The sequence below is a fragment of the Agelaius phoeniceus genome, chromosome 2 (genome assembly GCF_051311805.1).
Source record: "Agelaius phoeniceus isolate bAgePho1 chromosome 2, bAgePho1.hap1, whole genome shotgun sequence".
Lineage (NCBI taxonomy): Eukaryota > Metazoa > Chordata > Aves > Passeriformes > Icteridae > Agelaius > Agelaius phoeniceus.
This window is the reverse complement of record NC_135266.1, coordinates 9,013,469-9,035,466: the sequence shown is the minus strand read 5'-3', so window position 1 is coordinate 9,035,466 and position 21,998 is coordinate 9,013,469. Positions and strand designations below refer to the sequence as shown.

The 21,998-nt window shown below is 36.6% G+C and overlaps 2 protein-coding genes across 9 annotated transcripts in view; both read right to left on the bottom strand.

Annotated features, from left to right (window-relative positions):
* Positions 1–1,436: 1,436 nt before the first annotated feature.
* On the bottom strand, positions 1,437–14,971 carry LOC129131894 (uncharacterized). 2 transcript variants are annotated; one of them, XM_077171798.1, is made up of 5 exons: positions 5,507–14,971; positions 5,246–5,285; positions 4,849–4,993; positions 3,913–3,995; positions 1,437–2,951 (listed from the first exon to the last, which is right to left on the bottom strand). In XM_077171798.1, exons 1-5 carry the CDS (start codon positions 5,578–5,580, stop codon positions 2,730–2,732), a joined length of 564 nt encoding a protein of 187 aa, XP_077027913.1. In that variant the 5' UTR covers positions 5,581–14,971; the 3' UTR covers positions 1,437–2,729. The 2 variants fall into 2 exon arrangements, with proteins under 2 accessions (XP_077027913.1, XP_077027905.1); XM_077171790.1 differs by lacking the exon at positions 4,849–4,993.
* Positions 14,972–15,109: 138 nt separating this feature from the next.
* Positions 15,110–21,998, bottom strand: part of RPGR (retinitis pigmentosa GTPase regulator) — a 39,683-nt gene continuing 32,794 nt past the window's right edge. For 6 of the 7 annotated variants that reach the window (XM_077171772.1, XM_077171785.1, XM_077171763.1 and 3 more), the window contains 2 exons: positions 20,468–20,533; positions 15,110–19,475 (listed from right to left, as the gene is read on the bottom strand). In XM_077171772.1, the coding sequence (XP_077027887.1) occupies positions 16,848–19,475; positions 20,468–20,533 (2,694 nt within the window). In that variant the 3' untranslated portion in view covers positions 15,110–16,847. The remainder of the gene's footprint in view (positions 19,476–20,467; positions 20,534–21,998) is intronic. The other variant, XM_077171770.1, reaches the window with a different exon arrangement.

Below are 21,998 nucleotides of genomic sequence, written 5' to 3'. Positions count from 1 at the left end.
CCAAAGCATTAATATCTCCAATTTTTGCCACTGATGGTGGTCTCGTTACACTTAATCAAAACATTATTTAGGTCCTTAAAGGAATTTAGACATAACAGAGTGTGCAAATATTGTAAACTCCCCTAAGTAGTGAGTGGTATAAATAATATAGCTCCTAAAAGCACTGTGAGGGAATTTAGAGCTAGTATATTTATATTTATGGTTATATTTCTGTTTTAAAGAGCTAAAGTAGCTTGAGTACATGAGTATGTTTTAAGTAAACCCATACTTAGTCTCTCCATAATCATCAAGATTAACTTCTGTATTCTTGATTATCAGGACGTACAGTGGTTTACCATCATGGTAAAGAATTCAGTTTACTTCAACTACCCTAATGTCAAAACATGACATAAAATATTCCTCAAGGACAAAGACTGGATGTGTTTTGCATATTGTACAAGTAAGATGTGGAATAAAAAGGAAGAGGTTGCACAAAATTAATTATGATTATTAACTTTGGGCATATAAAATAGTGTCTAAATAAGCTTTCTTTCATATTCTCTCCTTTTTTAATTTCAATTACCACAAACTTGCATAGGAACAGCAGCTGCATAAATGAATCCTATGCTTCTGGAAATCAGTAAACTTGCATATGTAAATATATGGATTAAATGGAAGTTTCAGGAGGTCAGGCACACGTTTGATCATCCCTGTGCACACACACACATGCACACATATATCTGTGTACCTGTCTCTGTCTATAAATATACACATATATGTCTCAGTGCACGTACATGTATATCTGTGTATGCAAGGTGCTCCAATTCCACTTCAATTTAAATAAAACATGTATACCTAGACTTACATTTATCAGAAGTTGACCACTGTCCATCTATGTATACTTAGAAATAAATGAGTAATTGTATTTTTTTATCTTTATATTTTTACAAAGACACACAGCTTAAAACTTTCAAAGTGCACTGTATAAATACACCGAGGTAGCAGAGTACTTTAATGCCAAAAGCAATATGCCAGAAAACATAAAGTTTTCTGAGAATTTGGAAACAGAAAATTTGATACAAAATGAGTATCTTTAACTTCTTTCAGGGGCCATGAGAAGGAGAATTTCTGGCTCCAGAGGCTGGTTACACCTTTGAAGAGCACAAACTCCACCTAGTGATAGGTTTAGTGGTGAAATTTTAGAAACCCAACAATTCTAAAGCTCAATCTCAGTTATTTGGCAGGACTATAAAAATGAGAAATAAAGACTTAAGTTGACACAGTCTTTGGGAAGGTAAGAAAAAACCAGAGAAAGATGTACTAGAAATTTTTATAGAATTTTTTGCTACTCATCTGTTTATGAAAACATTTCAGTAATAAAAAATCTTCACATTTTTATCATAAATATTGTGAACTTGTTAAAAAACCCTATAAGTTAAAACACGTGCACATGTAAATTGTTTTATTTGTTTAATCTTTTTTATTAAAAATGAAGACATGTAGAAAAGACATTGGAATGGGTTAATATGTTCCTGCTTTTTGTTGAGCAAAGTAAGTGGACAAGATAAATGTACCAGTCCCTGAAACTGCTCAGACATGCAGCATTTTAAAGTCCATTACATAAACTTCTGTAGTGTTAGATTTGAGGGTAATTCCCATTTTAAAGTAATATTTCTCACTAAATTAGTTCACTTTTAAAAAAGAAATTGTTCTTACAGTAACAATTTCTATGACTGATCTCCCCTTAAAAAAATAATTAAAGTTTATTTAAATTAATGAGGGCACCATCTACTTTATTTCTCCTTTTCCACTTTACTCTTGTCAACAGTATCCAAGTGGAGCAGAAAACACATGTGCATTCAGAAAAATAAGCAAATATGTAAATATAATGGAGGAAAAAACCCTCATGTAAGGTTCACTGCAGAACCCAGGAGTAGCCCAAAGAAAAATAAAAGACACAAAAGGATCCTAATTAACTCTGGCAAAGGATGAGCCAAGCATCCAGGTTTTTAGGATGATGATTGTGGTAGCACAGAGGAAGCCCTGTGAATGAATCTGGGCACCTGCCATTCTTAAAAGGACAAAGCATGCAGGTGAACCAACTCCTAGGATTAAATTAATTCTGGACACTTCTGACCTACTGTATAAAATTTAAGCAACTCTGAAACTGGGGAAATTGAAGGAAGAACTGGAAAGCAACCAGCCCAGTTGTCCCACCTTTCACCAGTTCACTGTGTGATCACTGGGGGGTCACTGACCACCAGGGACCAGCAAAGGGACCTCCAGGACAGAAGAATGTGTGCAAATGGGAGGGAAAATATGTTCTTGATTTCAGGGAAATTATTTGTCATGTGTATGTTTATTGTGTATATATAGTAATATATAGAATATTATAATTTTGCAGGAGTGTCATGCTGAAAGTGGTACTCTGTAGACTGAAACAGAAGAAAATTATTTAGCAAAAACCATAAAATGCCTGTATTCAACTTTTCACATTAAAAAACTCCCATATTTTGCTTTAGAACATCAACAGGTAAGGCCACAGAACTCCAGCAAGGTGCTGATAAGCATATCATTTTGAACTATTAAAATTACCAATAAATACCAAGAAAATCATCTGCCTATTTAAAATTACAGCAATCCAATCAATCAAAAAAAGCAGCCATCAACATCTCGAGTCATAACTGTTTTCAAGTAAAAATTGCACTGTGTGCTTTAAGACTGTCACATTCTCTTATTTTACAACAGTTTTACAGCAATGTACATGTATTAACTTTCATCCTTCTGTCCTGGTTAGTCACAGTTTCACTGGAATTCTCCAGTGTATGGTTCTGATTTTCATCCTTATTGCTTTCACCAGTTAAATCTTCCTTTTCCTTTTCTTCACTCTGCAATGGCTTTTCAGAGCTGTCTTCCTTTCTGCTACATACATTCTTCTGGCTCATCAGTGGCTTTCGCTTAAACAGGGAAAACTGGAGTGAAAAAAGCAGGAAAATGATATGACTGAAACAGTTAGCAGTGAAATTCAAGATTAAAAAAGCACAAATCCCTTTGTATATACCACAGTTAAATGAGGTTGGCAGATTTCTCCTTGGTAAATTTTTTTTTTTCCAAAACAAAATCACTAAAAAATATCGAGAAACATTTGCAATATTTAAAATGTGTTAAAATAGCACATGGGAATCAGAAAAGTTAAAGTGATTGCATTTTGTCAAATTACACATTGTACAGTTTGTACAAAATGCTGTGAGTGGTGCATTTATTTGAGTTTCTTTCAAATAAGAGCCTGAGGCAAGGTCTAAACATGAAGCCCCAGAACAGAAAGTGCTTACTATGCTGCTGATAAACATACAGCCATAAATGACAGTGCTTGAGCTCAGTGACACCACACTGGTGCCAAAGTTAGCTACTGCTTAGGGCCTTTGGTCAACAGGAACCTCAGCAGCCTCTGCAGGAGCCTCTGGACCTACAACCTGTAAGAAATCCTATATCAGGTACTCCTCAACATGCTCATGCACCTATATAGAGAGACATATTTGATGACAAAATTAGGATGTTGCAAAAAGATGCAGGGTAATGAGCTCAGCTGCTGATTTCAGAGACAAATAGGAGGGGAAATCTTTTTAGATAACATCCCATAGGAATCAAGTCCTAAGTTTTCACCTCACCAGTTCATGATGTGATGAACAATCTCTCTCTCTCAGGGACGTGCCATCCATTAAGAGGTCATAATGGGCTTTAACTCATTTCTATTATTTGAACAATTTAAAGTTATTCTATCAAAAAATAAAATCAAGTCTTAAACAGAAGGAATAGGTTGCTCAGCAATTTAATTATCTTTGCAGATCATATAAGTTGAGGTATTTGCTTTGGTAACTGCCTACTGGCTTCTTGGTCACTGGCAAAGCTAGAAAGAAACATCAGGCCACAAACCTTTTTTCTCCCCACTCCAGTTTTTTGGTCATCAGTGTTCTCTGAAGAACTGTTCACAGCATGATTGTCAGTGTTTTCCTTCTCTACAATAATATAAATGTTTATATTAAATTTCTTCTGATTCATGGAAATCAGAAAAATATCACAGAAAAGCAGAAAAAATTACTCTTCAGATTATTTTTGAAGTAGAGGTCACTAAATAAAACTGAAAAAACAATCAGAATATTCAGTAAAACTTGATGCCCAACCTGAAAAGACTATTTTTATTTTTTAATCTCTCCATATAATGTCCTGATATTACTCTCCAGATGCTCTATATTTAAGAACAGAACACTTATGGCAGTGACAATATAGAAAATATTTTTACTTGACACACACAGTTTCCTCTTGCTGACAGGAGACAATGTCTTGCACACTTATTTGCAAGTATATTCTAATTTGGCGAAGCTGATTTTAGGACAGGAGTTACAGTTCAGCATGAATTTTATTCCATAGAAACAATTCTGGGAAAGGAAAACTTTCCATCTCAGTTGATGTTCCTGTGTTTAAATTTTCCTATATTCCCTGTATGAATCATATACATTTCAAACTTAATACCAAAACTTCCAGATCACTGAATAATGGAAAAATATTTAGCATCCCTTCTGTACAAGCTATTTCCATTATAATATTGAAAATAAATGGCATAGCTTCTTCATTATAAAGGCTGTGGTCTGTTTTATACCACACTTGTTATTTTCTTTCAAGAGAACCATTCTAGATTATTCCAAATTTCTAAAATAAAAAAAGTCCTATACATATAGGGTACCCAATTTCATGTTCCCCAGCTTTTATAAAGGAGTATTCAGTTCCCATAAACTGTCATCAAAACTGCAAGGAGCTTCTAGACTTACATCTTCACATCCTGAACAGGGTTCAGCAATTATCACATCTCACCTAAAATAATCTCTCTGTGAATAGAATGAGGAAATGTCAGCTGAAAAAGATGGGGAAGAATTCTGAGCAGCTTCTTGATTGAATTGAGGCACAGGGCACCTAAAGAAGTTGCCTGAGAGACAATAAAATTCCCATGATTTTGGCACTGCACAGAGAAAGAGACAGAGAAGAGAAAGTCCTTGTGGACTTCCTGCAACACATGACTGGGAAAAGTATTTATTTCTTTCAAATAATTAACAGCTAATAAATGGGGGTTTGCCCCTCAAATTTCATTACCTCTCAAGAACTGCTTTGCCAACTATGAAGAAGAACTGTGTTGTCCAGTATTTTTATAATATTGTTTAGAAAACTTGTATCTGTCTTTAGAATGTACAATTCTTGGGAATTGTATTCTTACCCTGCTGAACGATGGTCTCTTTCTGAGTAGTCTCCTCTGTCTATAGACCAAAAAAAAAAAAAAACCAAACAACTCTTTCAAAATTGTTAAAAAAAAAAAAAGTTTAACTATTAACACCTATATGTGTTTCTTCCTCTACCAAAACCACCCCAAACAACAACTTTGCATTTAAAGCATAGGTACACATGTATCAAACTTAAGTTAGTTACAGAACCAAGTTCTTTCAGAGACCAGTAACTTAATAGGAGTAAATGCCTTTACCTCCCCAGTTTCCACAGTGCTACTACTACTGCTTGTCTCTCCCTCTGGTGATTTACGATCCTTTTCTTTTTCATTTTTTTCCACTTTTTCCTCTTTTTTCTCTGTTCCTTCTTTTTTTTCACCTCCTTCTGTTTCTTCTTTTCCTTCTACTTCTTCTACTTCTTCTACTTCTTCTATTTCTTCTATTTCTTCCTCTTCCTCCTCATCATCTATTTCTTCATCTCCATACAAGTTTTGTTCCTTGGACAAAATTGTCAAAACATAATTTTGAAACTCAGTGTGTACAATGATCATGATCCTTATCCCACACAAGTTCATCACATATCAGAATTTGACTAAGAACAAGAAAACTTAAAAGGGAATGTTCTAAGGAGATAGAATAAGAACAGACACAGGAGACCTCAATCAAAGTTTGCTAATTTTAATCTGTTTTTAATAAACTGACCTCCAGGGAACATTAGGAGTGCAGCTGACTTATGTTTTGCCAACATGTGCCTCCTTAAAGAAAAAGCAATGAAAATAACTTTTTTTTGGAAAGAAAATATTTCTTTTAAATGTTTTAAATGAGCATAATGGACACAAGCAGTAGTAATTCCAATACCGAAAAAAAATTCCAAACCTATTTCTCAAGAAAATTAATGAAGAAATGCCAGATACAAAGCTTCGATTCATGTGATTCAATATAGACATTATAATTTGAATTTAAGTTCTTTTTAGCCCAAGATAAAATTTCAATATAGTAAAAATAAAATGGCCAAGGGCATTGTAAAATAAATATTTAAGAGCACGAATGCTATTTCTGTAAAATGTGTAGAAAAATGAATCAATTATATCCTTCTTACTCCCTTCAATCAGATTGTCATTATTATGCCTTATGTACTTATAACAGCATAACATGCAATATTTAAATAAGAAGCATTCTCCTTCCCATTGCAGAAATATAAGGGCCTAAACCAAGGGTTTCCAAGGTAATCTCAAGTGAAGGCACATCACTGCCCAGAGGAGAACATTTGTGTTCCACTGCAGCCAAGGTCACTGTGGAAACTGGTGGGAAGTATCTGTTCACCCTTTTGGAAATGTGGCAAAGAGTCTTACATTGAACCCCTTCCTACAGCTGGTTCCAAATGTTGTCTCCTATCTGTTGTTAATGTTTTCCATATTCTCTCTTACTTCTTTGGATTTTTGCCTGTTGTCTCCCCAGCTGCTCTCATGCTCATTAGAAGGTAACTTGCTGGTGAGGAGGAAATCACCAGTGAAGTTTGAACACAGAGACCTTTGGTGGAACTCCTTGGCTAAGCCCAACTCACATATCCCAGGAATCTGAGACATCCTTGACTTATGGAGACCTGCATCATTCTGGAGCCCAGCTCACAGCCTACAGCACCTAAAATCACACTAGATGAATTTATTTCAGCCATGCTCTTCATCCAAAATAAAAAACGTAGAGGAGAGAGACACTCCTTTTACTCCAAGGAAGCCCCCTGTTTAACTGAATAGCTTCCCAGAGTGACCCCATTTCCATTTACTGCAGCTTTTCACAGGTGTCTCTGGCTGTCACCTCATCTGGTACTCCTAAAATAGCACATTTTACATAACTCTGATAGCACAGTTCTGTTACTGTTATTTCTGCTTGCCCATTTACAGGCATGGAGATTTTACTAATGGTAGGGAATGATCTGAGAATGTCATACTACAGATATACTTTTACCTTAAATGATGAATCATCTGACCATTCAAACTTATACCTGAAGAATTTAATAATCTTATAACCTAGGCTACTAAATAAAGTACATCTGTATATGTGTATATATATATATATAAAATTTACATATATTATATATACCTATAATCTCTTCATTATTCTCTTTCATCATGCTTTAGGGGGTTTATTTTTTTATTTCACTCTAAATTCCTTTTTCATGGAAAGGTAACACTGAAAGAATACCTTCAATACCTCTAAAGTTGAGACAGAGAGAAGCTGTCTAGGCCAAGGTCATGCACAGAAAGTAAAAAGCAGTAGAGAGCATACAAGTGAAATATTTCAAACTGGTTTCATTTAGGCTTGAGGTTCCAGTTTCTTCAAGGACAAAACAGTGGTTGTTACTATGAAACAGCCTTAAACATTTTGTACCTATAGTATAATAAATCAGCACAGCAGAACAGCAATCTAGAAAATATAACCTTGCACATTTAACACAATACGCATATTTTCGTAGAGCTGTCTTTGCTGATTTATTTTCCTGCATTTATTCTGGTTTTCCTGTAAATCCAGACCTTCATAACTAGACATTCTTAAACATAAATTTGCTGTTTCCAAGCTTTTGGGGACAAATGACTTTACTTGCACTGGTTCTGGCAAAAGTATTGCTTTAGTGGGTATAACTCAGGGTGTGTAACTGTCTTCTGGTAAAATGGTGGCTGGCTTTTCTTTGGGCAGGTTAATACAGAATAAAGACATTTCTTTTCAAAATGCTCTACAAAAATGTGGTCCTATGTCCACAGGAGAGAGGGGAAAAAATTTCACTCTGTCTGTACTGTTGTCTCAGCTGGTGCCATGCTCTGGCTAAAAGTCTCACTGAAGACTGAGACACATCTCATGGTAGACCTTGCTCAAACAACAGCTGCCAGCTAGGTTTCTCTCTATTTCTGTAATTGTTTCATTGTGGACCCCTCCTGCTTAGTTTATGGAAACAGCTCTGGCAGATGGGCTGCTCATAATTAGCATTTCAGAAGGGAAGGCTTATGGTATCTTTCCACATCTCCTCAAGAAGTCAAAATAATGTTTGCCATGATCATTTTATATTTTTAGAGAAGAAAATCTCAAAATCTCCCACTGATGGGACAAATTTAGTTGCAGATCTTTTTAAAATCTGGTGAAAACTCAGTGATGAAGAGAAAGCTGTAATTACTGTGTGTACCATTTGAAGTGGAGAGTTCTAGGAACCTCTGGTTTACAGAGATGTTTCTGTTTCCAGTTGCCTTGGAAACTGTTCAAAGTCCACAGAGAAGGTTATTCAAGAGAGTTGAGAATGAGGTAGGTAGCTACATGTCTGTTGCTGTGTGGTGCTCTGCCAAGCAGCAATAAACCAGCAATTGCTTAGCAGAGTTTTTAATCATTTAAGGAACAGATTTCTCCATTACTTGCCCAGCTCATTAGTTTGACATGCCCAAAAGCATTCTCATGGCCCTTTCACATGTCTACAGGATAAATGAATGATATAAATACCAAACAGGATTTTCCCTATGAAGCAGAAGACTCTGAGTAGATGGGTATTAGGTCTAAGGAGGTTGGGCAATGGTCATGCTTCATATGGGCCTGCACTTTCTGGAGCACTAGTAAAGACAAATACAAAACACATTCTACAGACTATCTTCTTGCTTTGATGCAGGATTGAAGAGGAATAGGTAGAGGAATCATACCATATGCTAGCTGTCATTCTGCTCTCCAAAAACCTAGTGCACATCCACATCACTCGTGGTAAAATGCACTGGGTTAACATTTAATAAAACAGCACTTAAAGTAACACCACCAACCCTAATCTTAAGTACAGATGAGTGAAAAAAAACCCCAAAACCAAAAAGCTCAGTTTACCTTTTGTGGGTAGAGGTATATGGATGGGTAGCCATGTAACATTTTCTTGATACTGATCAGGGTGTCAAGGCATCTGATGTGAAGTGACTGGAAATACTGCCTGACAGAACTGCTGGAAAAGCTAAGATTCATACTGTGTTGTTTCTTATTAAGCAGCTCCAGAGACAGCTTAACACCTTAAAGTCCACACAGTGTTAGCCACTTGTCATCAGATATTTGAACTGACTTTCATTTTGTAGCTATTAATATAGAGGAGTTATTAGCTCAGCTACTCTAAGCCTTAGAGAAATATCCCTTACTTTAATGATATTAAAGAAAGCTGTCAAAAGACTGACAAAATTCAAAGACATGAGTACTCCAATGAGAGATTTAGCAGATTTTCCTTCCACTTACAAGCAATAAGGAGCCAAACTAAGCTTTCATTATATATTGTCACAGAGACAAACAGAAAAGCTCAGCTAAACACACTTAGAAGAATTTCCTGCAAAAAGCTGAGCCTGTCACCATAACTTGTCTAAAGCTAACACCTAGGTTTCTACTAGGTTACATTGGTTTCCCAATTACACAATTTTATGTTAAGAGCACTTAACATGGATTACCTGATACTTATAACACTCCCTTAATGCTGCTGCTATATGAGTGTCCTGGAAAATGAAGGCAATGCTGCACTTGTAATTTCAGGCACACTGTGCAGTGAAACCACTGGAAACCAGTTTTCTGTCAGATGGGAGTTTCCACTGTTAAATGTCAAAAACTGAACTATAAAGACAGTTATGCTTTAAATATGATGGAAGAAAACATACTGAAGTAGCAGTTGCCCTGTAGTGATACACTGATTACCCTGGACATGTGGTGACTAATTACCACAAGAGTGCCCTCCAACAGGATGGCATCACCCTGGGATAAAATATGTTGGTAGAGACTGACTGAACAGGCTCATTTTCCATTAAGTTTTTTCAGCCCACACTTTGCTACCCAACATATTTTATTTGCTAAAAGCTGAACACAACAATCTACAGGTGTCTCCACAGACCTGTGCACTTCTGTCACAGGCTGGCAGTGCACATACTTTGCATTAAGAGGATTAATCTGATTACATTCATTAACCAAGGCTTTAGGTGTCATCCTGAGACTGCACACTGGCATTGATTACACAGAGTAGCCAGTAATTTTTGAGGGCATTTTCTTAAGGATTATTTCAGTTGGCTTTGGTGTTATTATTCTGTGGTTTGCCAGGTTGCTGCTGTAGGTGTACCTGGAGAAAGATGTATCTCTGCATTCTTCTGTGAATAAAAAGAACTACATACCAATGTATAAAATTCTAATTTAGAACTACATTCTGAAGAAGTACTTGTACTTTCAGTTTTTCACTAGACATTTAAATAGTTATCTAAAGTTTTATGTTCTCAGCAACTCAAAAGATATTTTTTGTTTATTCTCCAAGATAAATCAACATCTGAAATAGCTCAGATGTACTACAACTTTCATATACAAAACAGTTACCTTCTCATAAAAGTTTTCTTTCTTTGGACAACAAACAGAAAATATAAATTTCCAAGCAAAAAGGGGGAAAAAAACTGCTACAGAACTAGAAAGAATTTTTAAGGTGTTTTGTGAAAACCATAAAACAAGTTAGAGATGTTTATATCAAGTATAATATCTTATGAAGTATTTTACACAGTAACATAAATACCCTCTAATATTCAGTCACTCAGAAACAGCATACCAAAATAAATCCTGGGTACTTGAACAAAACAGGAGAAATATAATGAGCAACTCCAGAATATGTTGGTGTTTTCTGAAAAACTTACTGTGTCTCTGGAAGATATTATGCTGTATAAAAATGAATTCTTAATGCTAACAGACACAGAGAAATAAATTGGGAATAGTGGCCCACACTTGGATGCAGATTGTGCATATTTTCCAAATCCTTATAGAAAATTTGTAGTGTCTGGAGTTTGTCATTCAGCTCCCACATATTTGCAAGTGATTGAGGACAGTCACTTCTGCTTTTATTGTGCACATAGCTCAGATACTGCATGTCTCTCCCAAATCCTCTACTTCTCATTAAAATCCTGCTGTAATCATGCTGGTTTTTCTTCTGTGCTTTGATAAAAAATACTGGTAAAGGCAAATTTTTGCCAAAGCGCCAAAGCGGGCAGGAAGGTTTTTAGAGATTCTCTGACTTGGTTCATTCCTCAAAGAGCTGGTCCATGAGTCACTGCTAAAACCTCCCCAGACTGCAAGACTGGGTCTCAGGGAATAGCCTCCACTTCAAAATTCTCTGTTGTAAAAGTGGTAATTTTTACACGACCATCACTAATCTTTAAGCCCATTCTCATTTCATAGATTTTTCAGGACACACCCAGCAATGCAAGTGCCACCAGCTTCCCCATGGAATTGTTCTCCACATCCTGCCAGCACTTGTGGAAGTTCTCCCTCGGCCACTGCAAGGCTGGCTTTAAAGCACAGCTTGACTTCTTTCTGTACCCTTGATACAGGACAGTTCAGGTTTGCTTTGTCCTTTTTCTCCACACAGATGATAATGAAGTGCCTTGTAAAGGAGGTTAAATTTTGCAGCAGTTCTGCTGCTGTGTTTCTAATTATGAAAGTAGTTTTGTGCCTTGAATAGATGCTGGATTGAATGAAAGTGAAGTATTTTATACGTCCTGTAAGAAAGCCAGGCTCTGCCAGGGTGGCTCACAAGCTCCTTTTAGGCTGGTATTTATTGCTCACTTTCCAGTCAAACAGCACAGGCTCTTGTACCAACAATAGCACATGGGGGGGTTGAACATTACTCTTCAATATTACTGTGATCTATATCCTTACAAAAGAGGTGCAGATAAAGGCTTTGTTTAATATAAAATTCTTCTTAGAGCCACCTTTGTTTCTCTCTCTCACACTCTCCATATGACAGCACAAATACTTTATATTTCACACAAACCACAAATGAGACTGTGTGAAAGGTGGGCAATCATGACAAATTATAAAGCTCTAAATCCACACCATTGAACCCGGGATACTCCAGCAGACAGCCCTGCAACCCACCACAGACCAAGAGTCATTTCTGACTCTTCAATGCTGGAGAAATAACAAAACCAGAATGGTAAATATTTTAACACCAGACATTTCAGGGCCCTGGTAAGGATTATTTTCATAACTAAGCATGGGGTTTGAGATAACAGTATTAATATTTGTTTAAATTAATATAACAGAGATTGACAAGCAAAAAAGCAATGAGCACTATCATAAATCCTTAAAAAAAGAGAGCGATCAAGTGTACTCGCTTCTTCTTTTGGCAATAGAAAAATAAAACTTCTGTTGCTGTCTGCAATGCAATTTTCTGATTCCCAAGCTGTCTCTCCAAAATCCTTTCAATATCCTTTCAATCCTCTTCTGTCTCCATTAAAACATAAATAAGTGTATAAGAATGTTACAGCTCAGTGAGTGACTTTGGATCCCAAACATGCTCAGAACTTTACCGAGCACAATACCATGGGTTTGCCATTTCTGCAAGCAAAGAATTTCCTCAGTTGCTCATAGAATGCCACAGTACTAAATACTGTCACTTCCACAATTAGATGAAAAATTGCCCTTTCACATTTACTTTGCCCTTTTTAGGCCTTTTTACAGATCCTTAATGTTATATGACAGATAGGATCTAAAAGGTAGTGTCATCCTGGGAGAAAACAAGCTAAAATTTATATTAAAAGATACCAAATGGTAAGGAAAAACTAGGAGGGGAAAAAAAAGGTAAGAGCAATGAAAATAAAAACTAGATGTCCTTTCAGCATAATTCTGAAAGGCCCTGTTCTAAAGACTATCCATGTGGTCATCCCGATAAGAAACTGGAACAAAAAATAATGAGTGAAACCTAGACATTTTTTGCAGCTTGGAGAAGGACATTTTTGTTACTCAGCATCAATTATGCAAAGAGATTTACTATCTGAATAAATGGTTTGATATGTTCAGCTATAATGGAAAAACTTATCTGCTGAAATTTTGCAGGCACAAGAGAAGAGCTGTGCTACAGAATATTCCATGGTCACCCAGAACACCCTCACCTGTAAGCAGAGCTGTGGGGCAGCAGCAGACCTGCACCCCACCCTCTGAAAGTGCCAGAGGTGTTTGTATTGCACACCCTCTGTAAAAGGCAGCATCTGTCATCCTGGGAATCTCTGTGAGACTGTGCAGGGGATTAAAATTTCTGAGATGAGCTGCAGGGGATGCCTAGAAATTTGCATGTGCTTATTAACACTTTGAGGATGTCCAGTGTTGCTGCTCTTGAATTAAACATGTAGGTGGTTGATGGCTGGTTAGCTGTAATTACTAAATCAATAAACCACTTATTCTTGACCTAAACCACAGAACTGAACACTTTTTCTATGTGATAATCATTAGGGAATAAATAGTGAAGAGGGAATAAGTGCTCTTTTTTCTAGTACAAGAATACAAAGCCATCAAATGATGCAAATAAAAAAGAGGAGTTACTTCTCCAAACAATGAGTAAAGAAATCTAATTTTTCAAAACATACTAAACAGATTAAAAAATGATTGAAAGAAAATAATGTGAAGAAAATATATGTTAAATGTAATACATGTACCTGCTGAACTACAAATTATTGAAAATGCTGAATATATTCTTTATACTGAATGATTACAGGGGAAATGTAACACTACACCTTTGTGCTACTCTAATATTCTAATTTATTTTTTTCCCAGGCACTCACCAGCAGCCACTGGTAGAAAAGAGATGGAGAGATCTTTGGCCTGGGCAATTGTCTGTTGTTTTCTCTCTCTAATGCAGGATTTCTTTTCTCTATTAAAAACTAACTAAGGACTTTTTCTGCCATGTTTCTTCAGTACTGCATATGAATCTCTTTGTATGCCATAATAAATACCAAGGATATACTGAATTTTCACAAAACCACAAGTAGCAAACTTCATAAACCAGAATGAGTCAAACTAAATAAAGTTCCACTCATTATGCTAATGGAGTTCCAAAGTCCTCTGAAGGCCCAGAAATGCTGGCAGAGAGAACAATTTATGTAATGAGCCTGTGGAAAACCCTTAGAAGTGCTGGAGTAAAGTTCTGCTTTTCCCCCACCACAGGAATGATCCACAAAACTACATAAAATCAGTTCTCAAATCAATGAATTTTAATCTAGACAAAACAAAGAAGAGGAGATGACCATAAGCTGGCTTCCTTCACTTTCTTGGAAAGCTTTCTGCTATCAGCATATGTTAAGAGAGAAACAACAAATAGTCCTCATTTTCCTAAGAATTTACATTAAATGCTGCAACCAAACAGTAAATGAAGGGCCATTCCTATGTGGAATTGGAAATCACTTGCTTTAAATTGCTCTCCTTTTTTTCTCTTTCTCTCTCTAGGAAATGTTTTTCACTAGAAAAAAGTGTTGTTTTTCACAGCCCAGTTTTCTTCCAACGATGAATTCTGGAACCACAAAGAAGTAGATGTCATATCCAGAAAACACAGTTTTAGACCCATAAAAAATACTTTTCAATACTACTAAACTTTCTAAATTTCATCACAGTAACATCCTAAAGTTTCCTAAGAAAGATAAAATAACACATCACAGCTCCACTTAGTTTCAAGGGCAAGTGTTTTCAGAGGAGTTCAGTGATAGCACAGCACACTGGCAAAATAGCCAATGACTCATTGTTAGAGGGAGCTTGGGAAGGGCATTTAACTGATAAAATATTCTCTAACAGAGTATGAGGATACTTACCCTGCTCCAAAGACACATGCTGATGTCAAGACAATATGTTCCAGAGAAATCCAAAGTTTGAAACAAATGTCACAGGGATAAAATACAGCCACTGGGGTAACTTTTTGCTGTAGTTAGGCACAGCACATGACTGAAGGGATCTTACCTTCAAATGCAGCCCATGGAAGGGGTGAGCGAGGCAGGAAGGTTGGACCTAGACTAGGATTTACTAGGAAACTACTGATCTACTACAGGCTTTGTAGAAAATAAATTCTGGAGACATCGTGTCAAAGATTGTTTAATGCCAGCATCTCACAAAACAATAATAAAATGTTTCATAATATCAATGTAAGTATCGATTCCATTCATGTTTTTGTTGAATGACATTTACTCCTTTTGATTCCTTTCTTCTTCTCTCCTCATTTTCAAGTAGGGCTTAAACAACTGTTTTTCTAGAGAATGTCAGTACTGAGATCTGTTAGTAAAAATTTCCCAGACCTCCCATTGGCATAATATTCAAGTAACAATTCTGCATGATGAGTCCCTATCTCTTCATTTGCCAGTTCAGTCTCTAATAGTTGAAAGATTGATGCATTATCTTACAAAAATAATTTGCAAGATTTGTTTGTGTATTTTAAGGAAATTCTAAAAGTATTAACTTTGTCTTAAAAAAAAATCAGACTTTCCTACTAGTTTCATTACTATTCCATCTGGCTTGTTGGTTTGCCTCTTTTTGGAGATTACAGATAGGGTTTTTAAAAACCATAAATATTCTCCAATGAGAAGTTTTGGCTCTGATCCTGGAAACATATATATGTTTCACACAGCAACAACATATATTCCCCCTCCTGGAGTACCTCAGAGTTAGAGGACTAATGTGATATAGTCATTTGTAGGCAGATATAGAATCTTTTGTGTATTGCACAGTAAAAACAAATAAAAAAATGTTTTAGAAATGTGTATTTCAAATTCTTATTTCTATCCAATCACCAAGTGTGATATTAAAAAAATTATCCCCGAACTCTAAAGTAATCTAGGCCAGATTCTGAGACCTGTGTGTGTCTTTTTGCACAGAATTATGTGCTGACAACAAAATAAGTAGTCAGCCTTAAGGCCCTTGGAAAGTCCTAGGCCCTCACTTACCCAGGCCTGCATTTCCATTTACCTCCCACGTAAATTTGGCAATTTGTCCTTTCTTTAATTTAGGTACTTGAACATTTTACCAATGTATGAACAGAATAAAAGTGGGGGGAATAAATTATGGAGTGATCTGGAAGAGGTTTTACAGATAGTTCTGTGAGCCAGAGAGAAGTTTGATAAGAGGATCCATGTTTACCCCTGAAAGAATTTTCTACCAAGGCCATTGACATAGAAACCAAGAAAGAAAGAAGGATAAATAAAGGAAACCTACAACTGCCTATTCCAATGAGAACTTTGTCTCTCATGTCCAATCAATAAAGTGTAAACTTATGAGTTTTGTAAGAATGTATAAAAAGCATGCATGCTAGAATAAAAACAGGTTTGAAGCCTTCTGAAAATGGAGCGTGTTGCTTTGTATTGTCATTCAATTACAACAGAGTGATACCAAAATTTTAAAATATGTACCTTTGCTAATTTACTGAAACTCCTTCATGTAAGGCACATTGTCAGTAAATGGCCCTGCTACTAAAATTGGTGTGTTGCTGATTCAAAGGCAAAGATTACACTGTTACAATGCATAATTGATTTGTCACCATGACATTACACTTTGATCAAGAGGAAACACAGTTTACCTCCTCAACAATTAATGTTTTATATATCATACATGTTAAACATAATTATGAAAGTGATTGTATCAATAAAGTATGATTTCTCTCATAAAAGTATTCTAAATCTAAACATTTTCTTCAGTCTTTTTCAAGAAATTGGCACTTAAATTATATGCATAATAGTATGCTGTGATTCCACAAAAAGTTTTTTCAAGTAATAAAAATCAATCTTTTTCCTGAATAGGCTTAAAATTCACCTGCAGTAGTCTATGCTACTTTAGTGTTAAATAATGAGGTAGCACATTGTTCCAAAATTGTTCTGGATTATGTAAACCATTTGCTACACGACGTTTGGATTTCACGTTTTGTTTAGAGCTGTTTGGTAAAGCAGCACTTGCTGTCTTTTCTGGCTTCCTGTGTTTGCTTTTCTTTTCTGGAAGTTTACCACTATAATTTTTCCTTTTATCTTTTACTTTTTCCTCTTCTTCTTCCTCCTCATCCTCATCCTCTCCCTCATCCTCTTCTTCCTGTCCTAAATCCCCTTCCTCCTCATCTTCTTCTTCCTCTGCTTCCTCTTCACCTTCTCCCTCCTCTCCCTCTTCCCCTTCTTCTTCCTCCTCACCCTCTTCCCCTTTTTCTTCTTCCCCCTCTTCTTCTTCTTCCTCCTCACCCTCTTCCCCCTCTTCCTCTTCTTCTTCTTCACCCTCTTCCTCTTTTTCCTCTTCTTCCTCACCCTCTTCCTCTTTTTCCTCTTCCCCCTCACCCTCTTCCTCTTTTTCCTCTTCCTCTTCCTCCTCACCCTCTTCCTCTTTTTCCTCTTCCCCCTCACCCTCTTCCTCTTTTTCCTCTTCCTCTTCACCCTCTTCCTCTTTTTCCTCTTCCTCCTCATCCTCTTCCTTTTTTTCCTCTTCCTCCTCTTCCCCTTCTTCTTCTTCTCCTTCTTCCTGTCCTGCCTCTTCCTCCTCCTCTACCTCTTCTTCTTCCTCTCTGGTTTCCTCATCTCCCCCTTCTTCAACTCCTTCTTCTTCCTCCTCATCTTCCTCTTCTTCTTCCACTCCCTCTTTTCCCTCATCTTCTCCAACACTCTCTTCTTCCTCTCCTACTTCCTCATCTTCTTCCACTCCTTCTCTCTCTTTATCTTCCCCTTCTTCTCCCTCTTTATCTTCCCCTTTCTCTTCATTTTCCCCCTCCTCTTCTTCCTTTTCATCTTCTTCTCCCTTGTCCCCTTCTGCTTCTGCCTCTGTTCCTTCCTCTTTCTCACCTCCTCTTTCCTCTTCCACTTCATCCTCCCCATCTTTTCCTTCTTCCATTCCATCCTCACCCACTTCCTTAGTTTTTGTATCTGCATCTTCCTCAACCTGTTCAGATACCTCTCCTTCCCTCCCTGCCAATGATTCTCCCAACTCCTCCTCTTCACCCTCTTTGTCTTTTTCATTTTCCCTTTCTTTTTCTTCTTCATCTTCCTTTTCATCTTCCCCTTCCTCTTCTGCCTCTACCTCTTTTTCTTCCCCTTCCTCTGCATCTTCCCCTCCTTCCTCACTCTCATCTCTTCCCTCACTTTTAACCTGCTCTTTGTCTTTTTCAGTGCCTTTCTCTTTCTCATACTTCTCCTCCATATCCTCTTTTTCTTCCTCACTCACCATTTCTTCTTCCTCCATCAACCTGCCTTGCTCATCTCTTTGCTCTTTGCCATCTTGCTGGCTGACCTCCTCAGTCTCCTCTGCACCCTCATTCCCACTGTCTCTTTCAGCCTGTGATTCTTCTTGTTCATTTCCTTCCTCATTATCTTTTCCCTCTTCATCTTTTTCTACTGAAACTTCATCTCTGTCGTTTTTAGCCTCACTCTCTTCTTCCTCCTCTAGTTTACCTCCACTGTCAATTGTTTCATCCAGTTTTTCTTTTTCACTTTCACACTTTTCACTGCTTTCATTCTCCTGCTCCTGATCAGATTCCTCCTCATTGTTAATTTCTAATACCCTGTCTTCATCAGGTTTAGCATCAGAGCTTGTTTCTTCCTCATTCAGGCTTTTTAAATCCATCTGTTCTACATGTTCCTTCTCAGTGTTTGTAGCTTGCATCTCCTCAACCTCGCTGTCTTTTTCTAAGTCCAGATGTGTCACTGTCCTCCTTGCCCTCTGCACAACTCTGTGTTCATAGAAGGCCTCTTCCTTAAGTATATATTTTTGGAGATCATTAGTACTTTCCTCAGTTGATGATGATGATGATGATGAAGTTACAGATACTTGTTTCAAAAACTGATGCTTTTTTTTAAGCTCCTTCTGTTCTGCACTACTTTCTTCTCCTGTGACATTTATTCTTTCACACTTGTCAGATTTTTCAACACCATCCTTTAGTTTGTTTTGACTATCTGTTGTTTTTTGACTCCCTTGCTTTTTAAAAGGACTGTATTCTTGTACAATTAATGAATCAGCCTGGGGCTGATCCCTGGGAGCAGAAGGAAGTACCTCTATTTTAAGGGACTGCTTAGATTTAACAGCTTTTGGCTTTTTATTGGAAGAATTTATTTTTTCAGTCAGAATTTGATTTTCAGTGGGAAGATTATATCTTGCATCCTCTCTGAAAAATTCAGGATTTTCCACACACTCTTTTTCCCTTTTCACTAATATGCTTTTGTCCTCAGTAATTTCTTGAGCACCACTTTTCAAAGTACTATCACTTTGTGCATGCTCAGATTTACCTTTCTTTATACTTTTTCTGGCTACAGGCTTCCCTACAAAGGCACTACTCTTTTCTAAATCTTGTCCAGTTGACTCTGAAAGTGAAGACTGCTTTTGCAAAGAGCCAGACTCTAATTTTGAGCCCTCCTTTGTAAAATCAGAATCCTTGTTTTTCAGCCCACCCTTACCATCTCTTTTCAGTTTCACATTTTTATTGTTCTTCTATTCCACATGAGAAGCAGAAAATTAAAAAGAAAGAAAAAAAGCATTAAAGACAAATGGCAGCGAAAGAAAAAAGGTTACAAAAGCATCTGAACAAGAAAAGAAACAATTTGTGAGAGGGGATTAAAAGACAGCTTAAAGGTAGAGTATTTCACACGAAATGAATTTACAAGTGCACATGTTAGGAGAATGTAACATCCTGGTAATGATCAGTGTAGTGCTACACCTTTCTCACTACCCAAGGAAATGCAGCAGGAATTGTGCAGCCAGTGCCACATCCCATAAACCAGAGCAGGGGCAATGCATGAGGCTGTGCAAGCAGAAGGAAATTTATACAGCTCTCTTACACCTCCCTCCTTTGGAAACCTTCTGATGCACTCACTGTTATGCTCTTTCTAAGAAGTCTGAAAATCTGTTGTCTTTCTGCTTTAAATTTTACACCAATTTAACAAATTATGAATTTAAAAATCTAAAATAAAATGTTAATGAAATATAACTAAGTGCTGAAAAGCTGGGATCACTTTAGGAGTGAAATAGAAAGTACTACAAAGTACTTTAATTTCATAATTAAGACCAGTATTATTGCTCCTCTAAATATACTTCATGGTGAATATCTGTAAATAAAATCTTTATTTACACTGTGTCCCAAAATATTTTCTTAGCAACAAACCAGTAGAAATTTATGTTATCACATGAAGTGATAGGGTGCATATAATAGCCTCTTGCTTCTTAAATTGGTGAAATATGACACACCCATCTCAAACTGCACTGGATACGTGGAGTTCTAGGTGCCTGCCCAAATTCTCTCTGCCTTCATGCAGCTTCTTAGAATTTTAGGTCATGGATATTCAGAAAATTAGCAAGAGGAGGTCTATAAAATTTGCCTGACTTTTTAAAAACTCAAAGCAAAATAATGAAGTACAAGGACAATACAAGAGTTGCACATTTTTAAACATCAGTATCAATATAAAATATGTAATTATTTACAGTACCTTCTGTTTTTGGAGTGGTGATAATTTTAAGGACCAGTCACCAGGATTCAACTTCATTGCATGTGTCTGCAAAAAGATAAGATCTCTATTAAAAAAATAAATATATTTAATACAGAAAGCAGCATCAAAGCCCAGTTTTACTAAATTGAGCTAGTTTATGAACATTTTAATATTATTGCACAGTCAGGGTGAGACAAACCTGTATGATCATTCAGCTCACCTATTTCACTTCCACTCCATCATTTTCTGCTTATAAAGAGTATGGAGAACAAATGTCAACACCCAAACTGTCTGTAGAGACTGAACACTACCCTGACCTTTCTCAGAGCCACAGGCATGTTTGAGATCCACCTTCCAGTCCCTGTGAGGTTACCAATAGCACCTTACTCCATTATCATCACCAACTTAACTCAACATCCAGTTTGGCACCACAGCCTTGAAAGAACATCTTCAAAGAAACGTTGCACAGCAGAATCTTTCCTTGGAATCTAATGCCTTTATCTCTTCCACATAAAGCAAGAAACCAAAAGGCAACATAAAATACTACTAAATGGGAATATATAATGCAATTTTGCTCATCCCTTGCCATATGTTCCAAATGACAATACGATAATATTGTCAGCTGTTGATTATTAACGGCTCATGGTTTAAATATATTCTTTTTCAACACTGTGAGGATGGGGAGTTCTGGTTTCAGACTACCAATAATTTGTATAATTAATATAACATTAAAGGTTTTTCCTTCTCTTGTCACATGTGTCAATAAGATGTATGTTGCCACAGTCTAGAAAAATTGAAAAAAAAACCCCTATGCTGCAGCAGATTGTTTTCATTCAGATCCAAGAAGAGCCACCATTTATCTTGTATTTTGACAAGTTTGCCTGATAGGCTCTTTTTCAAATTTATGTTTAAATTTTTTTTAAAATGTTTTAAAATTGATTCAGGACAGGTATAAAACTGAAAAGGAGAAGGAAGTCTAGCACATAAAGTGTGCAATATGTAAATAATGCTTCAGTAAATTAATGGTGGCCATGCTGTGCATTGGATCTGATCACAGTTTTTTCTTGTAAATCAAAATGAAATTTTATAATGTTAAATAAATGACATGCACAAACAGACTGTTAAATTACTAAGTACTTTTAAATGCAAACAAATAATAATTCCTGTAGATGTTCAATGCCTCCAGCATAACTGTGGCTGCATTAAGGCCAGGACATGTCCCTTCTGCTGAGAGAACAAAATGTTTTGGAAAGTTGTACAAGTGATAAGGTGAACATGTTTTTTAAATAAAAGAAATATGTAGGAACAAGCTGGGAGATCACCAAATAATAAAAATGTCTGGGTTTTGGCCTTCCCTTTAATATGATCCACCTGTATTAAAACACTTCTTCTCAAACAGGAAAAGATGCTCTTCTGCTTCATTTCCTGCATTTCTCTGTTGGAAATCATCAAGAAAAGCAAGGTCAGAGATAGAGATAGAGATCACCATGTGGCCTCCAGCATCCTTTTCCTTTCCTTTCTGATTTCCAGA